Source organism: Heliangelus exortis, chromosome 5, assembly GCF_036169615.1.
Source record: "Heliangelus exortis chromosome 5, bHelExo1.hap1, whole genome shotgun sequence".
NCBI lineage: Eukaryota > Metazoa > Chordata > Aves > Apodiformes > Trochilidae > Heliangelus > Heliangelus exortis.
Window position 1 is genome coordinate 23,381,292 of NC_092426.1, and position 12,268 is coordinate 23,393,559.

General features: G+C 43.4%; 2 protein-coding genes across 5 annotated transcripts in view; one reads left to right on the top strand and one right to left on the bottom strand.

Annotated features, from left to right (window-relative positions):
- Nucleotides 1–9,306, bottom strand: COQ6 (coenzyme Q6, monooxygenase). The gene is made up of 12 exons (XM_071746049.1): nt 8,859–9,306; nt 7,105–7,239; nt 6,340–6,398; nt 5,152–5,275; nt 4,577–4,707; nt 4,115–4,222; nt 3,948–4,010; nt 3,509–3,616; nt 2,918–3,120; nt 1,689–1,804; nt 1,102–1,268; nt 1–156 (listed from the first exon to the last, which is right to left on the bottom strand). Exons 1-12 carry the CDS (start codon nt 9,289–9,291, stop codon nt 127–129), a joined length of 1,677 nt encoding a protein of 558 aa, XP_071602150.1. The 5' UTR covers nt 9,292–9,306; the 3' UTR covers nt 1–126.
- FAM161B (FAM161 centrosomal protein B) overlaps nt 9,096–12,268 on the top strand; it is an 11,282-nt gene continuing 8,109 nt past the window's right edge. For 3 of the 4 annotated variants that reach the window (XR_011726312.1, XR_011726311.1, XM_071746051.1), the window contains exons 1-2: nt 9,400–9,560; nt 10,685–11,247. Coding sequence is in view for 2 of the 4 variants with exons in the window: in XM_071746051.1 (XP_071602152.1) it covers nt 9,412–9,560; nt 10,685–11,247 (712 nt within the window). In the remaining 2 variants the exon portion in view is untranslated. Of the gene's footprint in view, nt 9,231–9,347; nt 9,561–10,684; nt 11,248–12,268 lie in introns of those variants that run through there. The other variant, XM_071746050.1, reaches the window with a different exon arrangement.

Below are 12,268 nucleotides of genomic sequence, written 5' to 3' on the forward strand. Positions count from 1 at the left end.
TACACAGCTCAATCTCTCAGATTTATTGTTAAATTAAAATAACAGAGTTCAAAGATTCGTGTCAGTCACAGTCTTTATAAGGGCAATGCATTCACTGGCAAGTTGCTGTTCCAAACTGACAACAGATCACTTGCTAGCAAAGGCCATGATTTGCTCCTAAAAGGAGGGAAGACAAGACATGTAATTAGTAAACTGGTAATTGACACATTCTAGAAATCAGTCTCCTTTTATCTATATGGACAACAGTTCGTCATCAGCATCTCTAGATAAGTGCAGAGAGCGCTTGTACCTCTATGCTAGAAAACTAAAGAAGTTGCAGCATTCCTTTCCCTCCCATGTAACACAAAACAGAAGTGTTACCAACAGATTCAGAGCTCAGAAAGAAGTCCTCGTTTAGTTTTCCGCTTTGAGCAGAGAAACAGAAAAATTCTGAGCACTGAAGCAGCAGCACAGTCCTCTTTCCAGTGCAACTACTTTAGACATCTTGTCAGTGGCAGCTTCTATGCCTTAGGAATTTATTGCTCTTCAACTCAAAGACAACAGGCCTCTTGTGTTTAATAGGAATGTGACTTGACTTGTGGAATATTCAAAATCAGAAAACAGGAATCTAATTTTAGGTTGTTGGGGAGCTTTGAGAGCATGTGGCTTAAGGAACCTCATGAAAATCCCACAACTATGTCAAGACAGTGCAGAATTTAGGCAGACAGGTGTGCTTAAGATTGAACCTCCTTGCCAATGCCTTCCTCTAGTAACAGTGCTGTTTTTTCACAGTGCTTTCTGGAATGCAGCTCAAGATTCCATATTTTCATTGTATAGCAAAATAAAGCCTAAGATTTCTAATGACTCCTTACCTATAACTACTGACACAGAGTATACACTTAGATTCTTACCTTCCTTTATGCTGCAGGAGAACCCAGTTACTAATGAGCCCTCAGTTACTTAGGAAATCCTCAGGCTCATTCAGGGCCAAAACCTCAGTTTGAACAAGTAGAATTTTTCACCCAAAACATTTAAAAAAAAAAAAAAGTCTTCACATCTTGTGTATGTGTCAAGAATAGTTCTGGACTCTTCCTATGGCTCTGACTAAAGTGATATTCTTACCTTGACAGGAGGCAGAGCATTTGTTGCTTGTAATCCCCATGTCCTCAGCAACACCAAGGGAGTCAGCCTTGTGGAGTAAAGCCTCTTTAGCAGATCAATAGCAGCTATTAAGGAGACATTGTGCCTCTGACGTTCTGTCTCAAACTTCAGGAGATGTTTTAAGGAGCCTGGAAAAGATAATGGAGTGCTCCTATAAAACTTTGCTTCGAACAGTTGTACCTATATAGCAATCTCCACAGACAACTGAAAACACAGAAAGAGGAATGGTCCATCTTAATAAATGTCAGTCCCCCCCATCAGCTAATGGTCTTCATCTCACCACCTCTTTAATGACCATCCTACAGAAATGTTATTTATTTTTTAAAGGAGCTTTGAGATTTGTGAGACAGAAACTGCATCCAGGAACCTTTAACTGCTCCACAGTTAGTGGGTGTCAGGCCAGTTTTGCTTCAAACATGGTTGTGCCTTTCCAGCATAAGACAGCAGCACACTTAGCCTGCAGCAGAAGTAAAGCTTGTCTTGATGTTAGCTTCAAAGGCCTGCAAGACTCATCATCTCACTGCCACTTCCATGTCTCGGATCCTTACCCAGATCACTCCCATTGAAGGCTGCTGCACCGAGGTGATGAACTAAACATGCAATATCACCAAAGCCCAGGTTTACACCTTGTCCTGCAAGCGGGTGGACTCTGTGTGCTGCATCCCTGGAGCAAGAAAAGACAGAAATTGATATTACTTCTTGAAGAAAGCCATAATGGCTGACAAGCCCAGAAGGGATTGGTGCAGCACTCCTCACATCTTTGCAATGAACACCACCTCACAGCAGCATACATGCTTTAGCCAGTACCTCCTTTGCATGCTGCACTGAGCTACCTAACTGCCTCTCCAGTTGTAAGAAGCCAGACAAAGGGGAGATAACTAAAAGCAGTTCTGAAAGGAAAGATTATGAAAGAGCTGACTATCCCAAGTCCTCTCTCAGACCACGTGTGGGACAGGCCTTGGTGTTTTTACAGTGACCTCAGCACAACAGGAGGTGTATCACTCACACATTTCACAAATATAGACAGAAACAAAGAATACAAAGGAAAAGTGAGATATCATTGAACAAAAATAAAATTGGGTTATTTTATGAGCAGACTTACCTATGAAGGGCAAATCCAGACATATCAACAAGGGAGTCTTAAGAGAAATTAAATGAAGTTTGGGTATGAAATGTAAGATCATGCACATTGTCAAGCTATAAAGCACAGAGTGGCATACAAATTGGAAAGATGAAAAGTATCTGAAGTGTAAGACGGCATCCAAGAACTACTATAAGCACCAGCTACTGCAGCTGTGGTGGAGAAAAAGCACAGGCAACCTTGGAATGTAGACGAGAGGTATTTTCCTGTTTCTATAGATCACTGTACAAAAGCCTGTGACATCCCAGCTGGAATAATTTTTAAGCTTTGTCATTTGTGTTCAAGAAAGGTGAGTTTAAAACTCAAAGTGATACACCGAATGGCTGTGACAATGTTTGGGGAAGTACCAGTCCAGGATGGACTGTCCAGTCCAGTCCAGTTACTGGACTACACAAACCAGGAAAGGGAAATAATTTTCTCACAATTTACATAGAAAGCAGACACAATGGACAAATAGCTACTTATACAAAAGGACTTTTGTTTTCACAGGAGCACATGGTACAAACTGGGCCTGGATAAAGTCAAGCTGAAACTATAAATTATTTCTAACCATCTAATTTGTTGACTGGGAGTCACTATTCTCACGCCATTTCTAACCACATACACTCACACGAGAGCTACCACTGGGAACCTTACCCAATAAGGGCCAGGCGGTTTTGGACATACTCTGTCGCATGCCCCATTCCAAGGGGGAACATGGCTCGGCTCCCTGGATCTACTTGAGCAACACTTGGGGGCAGCTGACGGGCTGCAGTCCCTGAGGGTTTCAGGAGTGAAATAGCAGATCGGAACATGGCTCCAGCAGCATCAATGAAGTCAGAGTGGTTTACGTTGCTCCACTGAAAAAACAAATCTTTAAATATAAACAAACAGACATAAAAGAATCCAGTTGAAAAAAATCTGAATTGGCATCAAATATTGAATTCTAAGCACTTGGACATAACTTTTCGGTAGAAGAAACTACATTGGTTTAGGACATACCAGTTTCCAACTAGGATGAATCTGCCCTTCCTGTGTTTTGGAAATTTAGTTCAAATTCTCTGACTTTCAGAACTAATTTAACTCAGTCCTTTCTTTGCTAAGTGCCTTTTTTATATAATCCTCTCCACAGGAAAGAACAGGAGAATATACGTCTCCCTGGACTATCCTTTAAGCTGTAGGGTTCCACCATATTTCCTGTGATTACAACAAAGTCAGCCTCATACATGCCACAAGGCTGATACTCACAAAGGCAGAGTTGATGCTATCCACAAAACTTTCCTCATCCATAGCAAGAAGTTCTGATGCATGTTCATGAGACGTAGACCAGACCAGAGAGCTGGCAGTGTCAGACAGCTAGTTCGAGAGAATGTCAAGGATAAGCATCAAAAAAAAAAAAAAATTATTTTTGCCAAGATTTCCCCACTGCCCTGCCTCACACCCATCCCTCTGCACACTACTCTTCCAGCCCAAGTTGCTACAAGTGGAAAATACCAGGGATAAAATGATAGGGCAGGTGGGGACAACAAATGCAGTAACTGAAAATTAAGGGCAGATGAACAAATTCTTAAGAGACAGAACCAAACACAGAAAAGTACAGACAGAAATAAGGTTACTAGAAAAGAACAGACTAAAAGACTAAAAATAGGGGAAAAAGAAACAACAAAAACACCATGATTCATCTTACTGGAAGAAGTGCAATTGGCCCTGTGGGAAGAAACCTCTGCCATGCTACGTTATTGTCTGTGGCCTGCAGTGGAAAGAAGCAATTGGACAGCGATGAACTAGTGACCTGGATCAACTGCTTACGCTGTTCTGCTGCTTATGGAAGAGAGTTAGTTAGCAGAATTTCACCTCAGACAAATGAAGAGTTGCCACCACAGCTGACTGGTCATACCAATGTTCAATGTTCCTAATGTCAGCTTCCTTCCGGACTACAGAGTTATGACCATCTGCACCAATCTGCAAAACAAAGAGATACAAAGTAACTTTTCCAGCAGCTCTGAAGAAAGCCAATATTCCAGTCTACAAACCTCAGTCTGCATGCACACATTTCTTATTTATTCAGAAAAAAAGTTTCCCCAAAAAGCACAAAAGGGGACCCCCTCTGCTCTTGGCCAATTCAGCACGGTCTTCTTGCATCAGGTACAGAACAGCTTATGCACCAAGTCCCACGCTATCTCTGAGTTTAGCCACTCACCTCACTCAAGCCCTCCACGTGGGTGGAGCAGTACACACGGAATCAGAACCAAATCCAGTGGAGAGGACTTGGGTGAGAGATGATGCCTGATCAACAGAAATAAAAAATTTAGTTACCAGGAGTTTGGTCTGGAGTCTGCGTCCATCAGCTAACTCAATTTGGACCCAAGGGCTTGTGTCACAGCTGTGAGAGGAAAGGGGCCAGGTATACCCCACAGCTCTGCTCCCGTAGAAAACCTCCACCCGGTCTGATGGGAACACAAAGTACCATGGTCACAGCATGACACAGACATGAAAAAAGGAAACATCACTACAACAGTGAAGGCCATGCATGCCTTAATGGCACTCTAAGAGCTGACCCTAGAATTCCCAAGGCACCCTGAAAGAACAGATCTGGCCAACCCTTTGTCACTGCAAGGCCTGCTCTGAATAGAAAGTTACAAATCTTTTCATTAATTCCATTAATTCTATTTTTGGAGAGACTATGTTCTGGAGAACTATGTATGCAACTGCTTTCTTGCTGTGTAGCCTTTGGAAGACAGGTTTCTCCCGCCCCCCCAATTCAAGAAGCTGCCTGTGTCTCAGAATTACTTGTATCTCAGAATTACTCTCGTAACTTAGCACACACAACAGAAAGCAAGTAACTGAAAGTTCTCTGCAGGAAATAAAATATCGAAGAAGTTGTCCACTACCTGCTACTGCATCTAACTGTTTTGTGAGAGCAGACATAATGACATCATTCTCCACTATGTAACCCATGTCACCTAAGTCATCTTTCTCAAAAACGATCATGGCTTCTGAACAAGCATCCCACACCTACAAAGAAAAAAATACATTATATGAACCTACATGTTAAAGAAGTGCTGTTCCTTTCAGGAACTACAGAAGTATCTATCTTTAACAGGAAAGGGATGTGGCAATCTAGAAATACAGAACCAGAGGAAATGTCCTGGATTCCCATCTGTTCCCAGCTACTAAAGTACATCACATAATTCCTTTCATGCAATGATCTAGCTTCAGCTCAAAAAATAACTGCAATGAAATTTTTTATCCCTACTTTCAGGTTACATGAGTAACATACAAAGCTACCACACCACCTTGTTGTGGGTTTACCCCAGCAGGCACTTCAGCACCATGCAGCTGCTCACTCACTCTCCCCCCAGTGGGATGGAGAAGAGAATTGCAAGAATAAAAGTAAAAAAGCCCATGGGCTGAGAAAAAGGCAGTTCAATAGGTAAAGCAAAAGCCACATGTGCAAGCAAAGCAAAACAAGGAATTTGTTCACCACTTCTGTTGGCAGGCAGGTGTTCATTAATGGTTAACTGGGAAGGGAAATGCTGTAACTCCCAATGTCCTCTCTTTCCTCCTTCTCCATTTTTAAATGCTAAGCAGGACATTATATGATCTGGGATATCCCTCTGGTCCGTTTCAGTCAGCTGTCCTGGCTGTCCCCTTCCCCACTGCTCGCTGACAGTGCAGTGTGGGACACAGAGGTGGCCTTGGTGCTGTGTAAGCACTGCTCAGCAACAGCTGATGCATGCCTGTGCTACCAACAGCTTCCATCACAAATCCAAAACACAGCACCATACAAGCTGCTCTGAAGAAAACTGTCTCCTCGCCCAAACCAATGTACACCTTTATTTCATGACTACTACTCATGCCTCAGTATCAAAAGCTTCCACTAGGAATCAACTTTTTATCCTGTAACATCAAGGTTCTGAGGACAGGTACTTCTGAGTAGACTGGCTCAGGAATCATCTGTATGGGCATCATCTGCCCTTTGACAAAGAAAAAAATTTTTGTATTATTGTTAATCTTAGTACTTGTGAGAATACAAAGTAGAAAAACACACAGTATACTCGCAGCCCTAAGTAAGGCACCTGCATTCGCCGGAATGGTTTGAGCCTCAGGTTGCAGACATGATCCCAGGCACCAAAACCTGGAAAAGGACAAAAATATATAGAGATACAGGGCCATGTGACAGAGACCCAAACTAAACTGAAGCTCACTCTACACTACTGTCCTCCCTCTCTGACTATCAATGCCCAGGCTCTGCATGCATCATCTCTAGACAGGCCCAGGTCTGCCTCAGTACTTTTACAGCTCCATAATCATAATTATTTTACTGTTCACACAAGACAGCAGAAAAGAAACAAGAGATTTCCATAAACACCAGGACTTAGCAGTCAGCTCTCACTGCCCTGTCACTGAGTAATAAAACAGACTCAGAAATGCATAGCCATCACTGCTTAGAACATTTATTTCTTCATGATGAATCAAAGCTCAAATCTCTCTGCAAAATGAAAATTTATCAGGACAAGTGAGTTGCCAGACTACAGAGCACTATGTATGTGCTAATTTTGTGAACAGAACATTCCAGATGCTGTAAAGAGCACCCTACAACCTTTCATTAGCCTAACATTACAAATACTTATATAACAAATCAGACCAAGACACCAGTAAACAAATCCCTGTTACCAAGAGAAGTCTGATTTAACCACTGCAATTCAGTGTATGGAATGCTAAGAGACAAAGGCAAATAATTACATTGAGTTTAGGACAAAGGCTGTGCACACTCGAATGAATTTTTTTTAAGCAAAATTAAAACACCTGCTAAAAATGCAACCAACAGAAACCATACTTACTGCTTAGGAGAGCTGCTGACCCTGGGGAGATGGAACTGACCCTGTTACTGTAACTGTCTGGCATGCGATCGTAGTCTTTCCGAGGACCAGCCTCCAGCAAAGCAATCTTCTTATCATGGAAGTGGATATTATGCCCTAAAACAAGCAAATGTATGCATTTTTACAATGCTCCTGCCAAAAGTCTCATTTCTTATTTTTGTGTCATTAGCACCTATGTATTTCTGTAATAGGATGCAAAACTTAACAAAGAGAACACATGTAAAATACAGGCTTTGACCAGGCAGATAAATTTATTTCTGCATTTTAAAGCACATGACTACAATCCTATTACTAAGATGGACAACTCTTTTGCAATTCAAGAAAGGATTAAACATTTCCTTTTTTTCCAAAGTTTACAGCTTTGCAGAAATTTGTGCCTATTTTCTTATAAAAGTTAATTACTGAAGTATTAACAAGTGAAATTTGCAATGTTTACTCCACACAGCAAACACACTTTTTCAGAGCTTAAACATAAATTCACCTATTAGAGCAGGAGATCTGTGACACTTAGCAAGTATATCAATGTTTTCTTTATCCTTATATCCTGAGAATGGAACACTACAGGCAAGCTAGATGTTAACTTGCAGTTAAAGATACCTGAAAAAAATGAAGAGATGACCCAAGAAACGACTAAATCACACTACAGCCAGGTTTGCCACACTTGTTGCATCTGACCTCTGTGGTTTCAGAAGGTACCATGACCAAAAGTGGTGTCCTTGCGGAGTGTACTACTACAGCAATCCTAACAGCAGTATCCTGAACATCCTTTCTAGATTATGCATAACATCACCTCATCTCAAGAGGTCCCAAACCAGCATTTTATCCTTAGATAACACTGATGGAGAAGATCCCTATGCTGTCACAGTTCCACTGTGGTCTTGTTTAAGAAACAGAACAGGTTTGTAATGTAAACTTATTTCTTAGGATCTCTGCTCTTTTGCTCTTCTTTGCACTCTTTTCTTTAGGCTTCTGTCACTATTGCATAGCACAAAAAACACACACACACACACAAAAACCACAGCCAGTACATGATCTCTAGTGATACACAACAAGAACAAATCCATTTTTACTTGGTACATATGAAACAACAAGAGTTAGAGAATGAAACCTAGTATCAGAGAAGCTTTTTCAGCTATGGATGAAATTATGCATCAGTGATTTAAAGGTGACCAAGTCTGACAGAAAAAAAGACAAGTAATCTCCAAAATTCAAAGCAAAGGCTGTATTAACATGCAAATATGTCCATAAATAGGACAAGGGTCACTGTAACAAGCAGCTGACCAGACAGCTTTAAGTCAGCCTCAGAGTGCTGTCACAAAAGGATGCAGGAATAAGGAAATTGCACAACAGGGTCTTAAACATCAAGATCCTAAACGGTAACTACATAGTTAGCTCACACTATCACCAACACGGATTAAGATCGAGCTATAAAAGTACCCGATACTCCACACACTGAAACATGAGAGTTTTGGGAACGTTCCCAGTTTAAAGTTTTTCGTGGAACTGGTGAGACAGCGAGGACAGAGGGACATAAAGCCCGCCACTCGCTCAACTCCCAAAAAACGGGGCGGGAGGTCCGAAAACCTCCGAAACCTCACACCCCGGCGACAGGGACAACAGGAACAGAACACTACCGGCTGTGCGGCCTTGAGGGCAGAGGGCCGGTCCCCCCTGCGAGGCCGCCCGGCGCGGGCTAGAAGGCCACAAAGCCTTACCCAGCACGGCGGCCATGGCGCTCCCGACCATACCCCCTCCCGACACCACCACATCGTACAGCGGCGCGGCGGCGGCCACAGACCGGAACGGAGCCCGCGGTCCGGCCCGGAGCCGCCCACAGAGCGGAGCCAGCAGCCCCCTCCCGCACACCGCCGCCATCACTGCGGAAGTTACGACACGGAAGTCGCTTCTGGAAACCATGACAACGCGGCCTGCTTGGCGACGGGCGCTGCCAAAACACCGGTGTGAGTGAGGTCCCGCCTTGGAGTCTGATCGGCTGCTTGGGACCAACAAGGCGGGACTAGAGCGCTGCCGGCTTCGCTGATTGGCGGGAGGAGGTGCCATTGGAGGGCCGAGGTGGCGGCCTGCAGGTGAGGGTAGTAGCCCGGTCTCGATACTCCCGGCTCTACCGGGAGCGTCGAGGCCGGGCATAGAGGTTGGGATCGCACCCCCGAAACGATAACTTTTCGATTTTTTTAATCTTGCAGGTGACACGGCATCTCCTCAGGCCGTCACGGATCAGCTCCTGCGTCTCTCACCACTTCCCGGAGGATGGGAGGCCGGCGGTCTCTGTTAGAACCCGGCTTACCGTGCCAGGCAAAGTTAAACGGTGACCTCGGGGTATCCGAAGACGATGAAGATCTCGAGGGTTTCAGGCGGGAGGCAGAGCTTCTGCGTGAGAAGCTGTGGGAGGTTCTCAGGTAGGATGGGACCTGGTAAGGATGGCGGAGTGGCATGTGGGATTCCCGCTGCTTTAGGCCAGCCCTGAGTCCCATGGTGGACGTACATAGTACCAAAATGCTGGCCACAAGCATGTTCATAGATGGGAGGATTAGGCCAACAGGTGCCCATGTAAACAGCATTCATGTAAAACATAAAGAGCACACATCCCACGCCTCCTCACCAGGTAATCACACTTAAAATTTGCAAGCAAATCATGTGTGTTTCTGTCCAGCACCCACTCTTCAGAGCTGTGGTCTCTCCAGCATCTAGCTCTCAGACATCTTGTCTCTCTGTGCCATTACTCGAGCTTGAAGCTCATGTTAGCAGGTCACACTAATGTGCTTTTAGAAAGTAATTTGTTTTACGAAGAACAGACAACAGCAACCACCACACAAGTGCATGGACCAGGAGACTGTGAACACCTGATTGGCATCTTCTATATTCCCCCTTTTTTGCATCTTCCTGTGCTTGTCTACCCTGATCAACCTTCAGCCTCCTTTTATCTGCATTTATACCTTTCCCTTACTCAGTTTCACAATCACCCTCAAACATCCTGTGAGTAGTTTGCTACTTCAAGGAAACCCATTATAATCGTGGGGGTTTTTTTCTTATTATCAATGGTATGGTCTTCTAGTCAGCTACAGTTTCCAGCTGAACCTCTTAAAGCAGTTTCCTTGCAATTGCCCTTCTATCAGCATCTATCTTTAAAAATCTATGTGTTTGGTACTGTTTGATATGATTTGTGCATCTCTGTGTTTGACTCGTTGCCTGTTCTGAGTTTGTCTTTTAAGTTGAGTAGCTATTGGCTACATGTCACTGAATTTGGAAGTTTCTGGTTTACTTGTGGCTCTTCTGGCATAATAAATTGCATTACAAAGTAATTATGCCTACTTAGGTGGGCATAACTGCCATTTTGTACATGGAAAATGGAAAAGAAGCAAAGGTGTGCTCATGAACTTTGGAAGCAAAGCAAAATATGGAGCCCAAGAATGATAAGCCATAGGCCTGTCTTGTAACGACTGGGTCAGCCTACAATGTCTTTGTCTTAATTATATTTTTAAATAATTTCCCTTATTTCCCCTTCATAATGTCTTTGTCTTAGTCATACATCTGGTAACAAAAGGCAGTCCAGTTCTTTGATCGACCTCACCTTGGACAGTACCTGGGATCAGCAAAAACCTCACTTGTTTCCTAAATCCCGCTTGAGGCCAAAAAGTGCTTCATCTCCCTGGATCCCTTCCATCACCATCCCTCAGCCCTTCGAAATGACACTGCGGGAAGCTCGCAAAAAGTCCCAGTTGATGAAGTCATACATATTTCTTGAACTAGATAAACAGAGAGACAAAAGGCAAAGCCAGGACGAAGCTGAATGTCAGAAACAATTCCGGGCACAGCCTGTACCTGCCCATGTGTTTCTACCCCTTTATCAGGAAATAATGGAGCAGAATGAGATTCGCAGACAAATAGCAACACAGAAAAGAAAGGAGCTGCTACTTTCAACTCAAAGGCCCTTCAGTTTCCTTGAGAAGGAGGAGAAGAAGAAAGAAGCTATGAGGCAAAAGTTCCTGTCAGCAGCAACCCCAAATAAGAGCTCCAAACAGAAGCAAGCCAGTAAAAAAGTTCCTAAATCTACTTACTACCCACTTCTTGGAGATAAACTCAAAGGTAAAATGCCAGGGCTCTTACTGTAAAAATAACTCCCTGTGGGTCCCTTGCTGTCTTCATGCTGGAAGGCAAGATCATTGCCCATAAGGCATGACTTGGAGTATAAAGCCAGTGTCACTGCATCCCCTGGTGTTATCTATTCTCCTGTGTATCACTGGTCACCTTTCATCTAGGTACTCTTGCAGTAGAGTGTCCTAAATTTTGTCTGATATTGGAATCATCAGCAGCAGTTCTGTAGTGCTCCCCAGCACACACGAGTACACTGAGCTCTTTGAACAGATTTCCATACCCCTTTTGCTGCAAATCATGAGTTTGGGAATCCTTCCCTACAGTAGATTCCATCCCCTTGGTTTTGCTAAAGGGACTTAGGTGATTTATGGCACAAACATGACAATAGATGTAGTGCCAGAAGTGTCCAAGTTTCATGTATCTTGAAACTGACAATTCTACTCCCACCCTGGTTATCTGTGCTGCACAGGACCTCTAGGAGAAAAATATCTGAGCCCAAACCAGGCAATTAGTTTGGTTCTAAGTGCTTGTGTAGTAGTCCAGTCTCTCCTGCCAGTCTCTGATGTTTTCATTTACCTTCCCTCTCCACCTTCTTATGAAATGTTAAAACAGGAAGGTGGATGCCAGGACCACTCCAGTGAGCGGGACAGCTTAGGAAATTCTCCTGATGCTCTCTTTCTTTCAGCTTAATCCCTCACACTTTAAAGTTTGAAGTAAGCAACACTGACTTCACACTTGAATAGAGGAACTAAACCAGCCCTTAAATAATCCTCATTGCTTTTCTCACACCTTTTTTTTTTTTGACCGTTTCACACTGATTTCTTCTTGAGCCTATACCAGTTCAGTTTTCATCAGAAAACATTCTGTGGTCGTGTACAAAACTAAATAGACCAAAAAGGTGAAAGCAAAGAACAACCTGCTAGTCTCTTCCTATCTGGCTACAAGAAGGGAGGAGGAATGAACATTTCATACCTCAGTCAATGCAAACTTTTAAGTGGACTTTGTTTTAAAG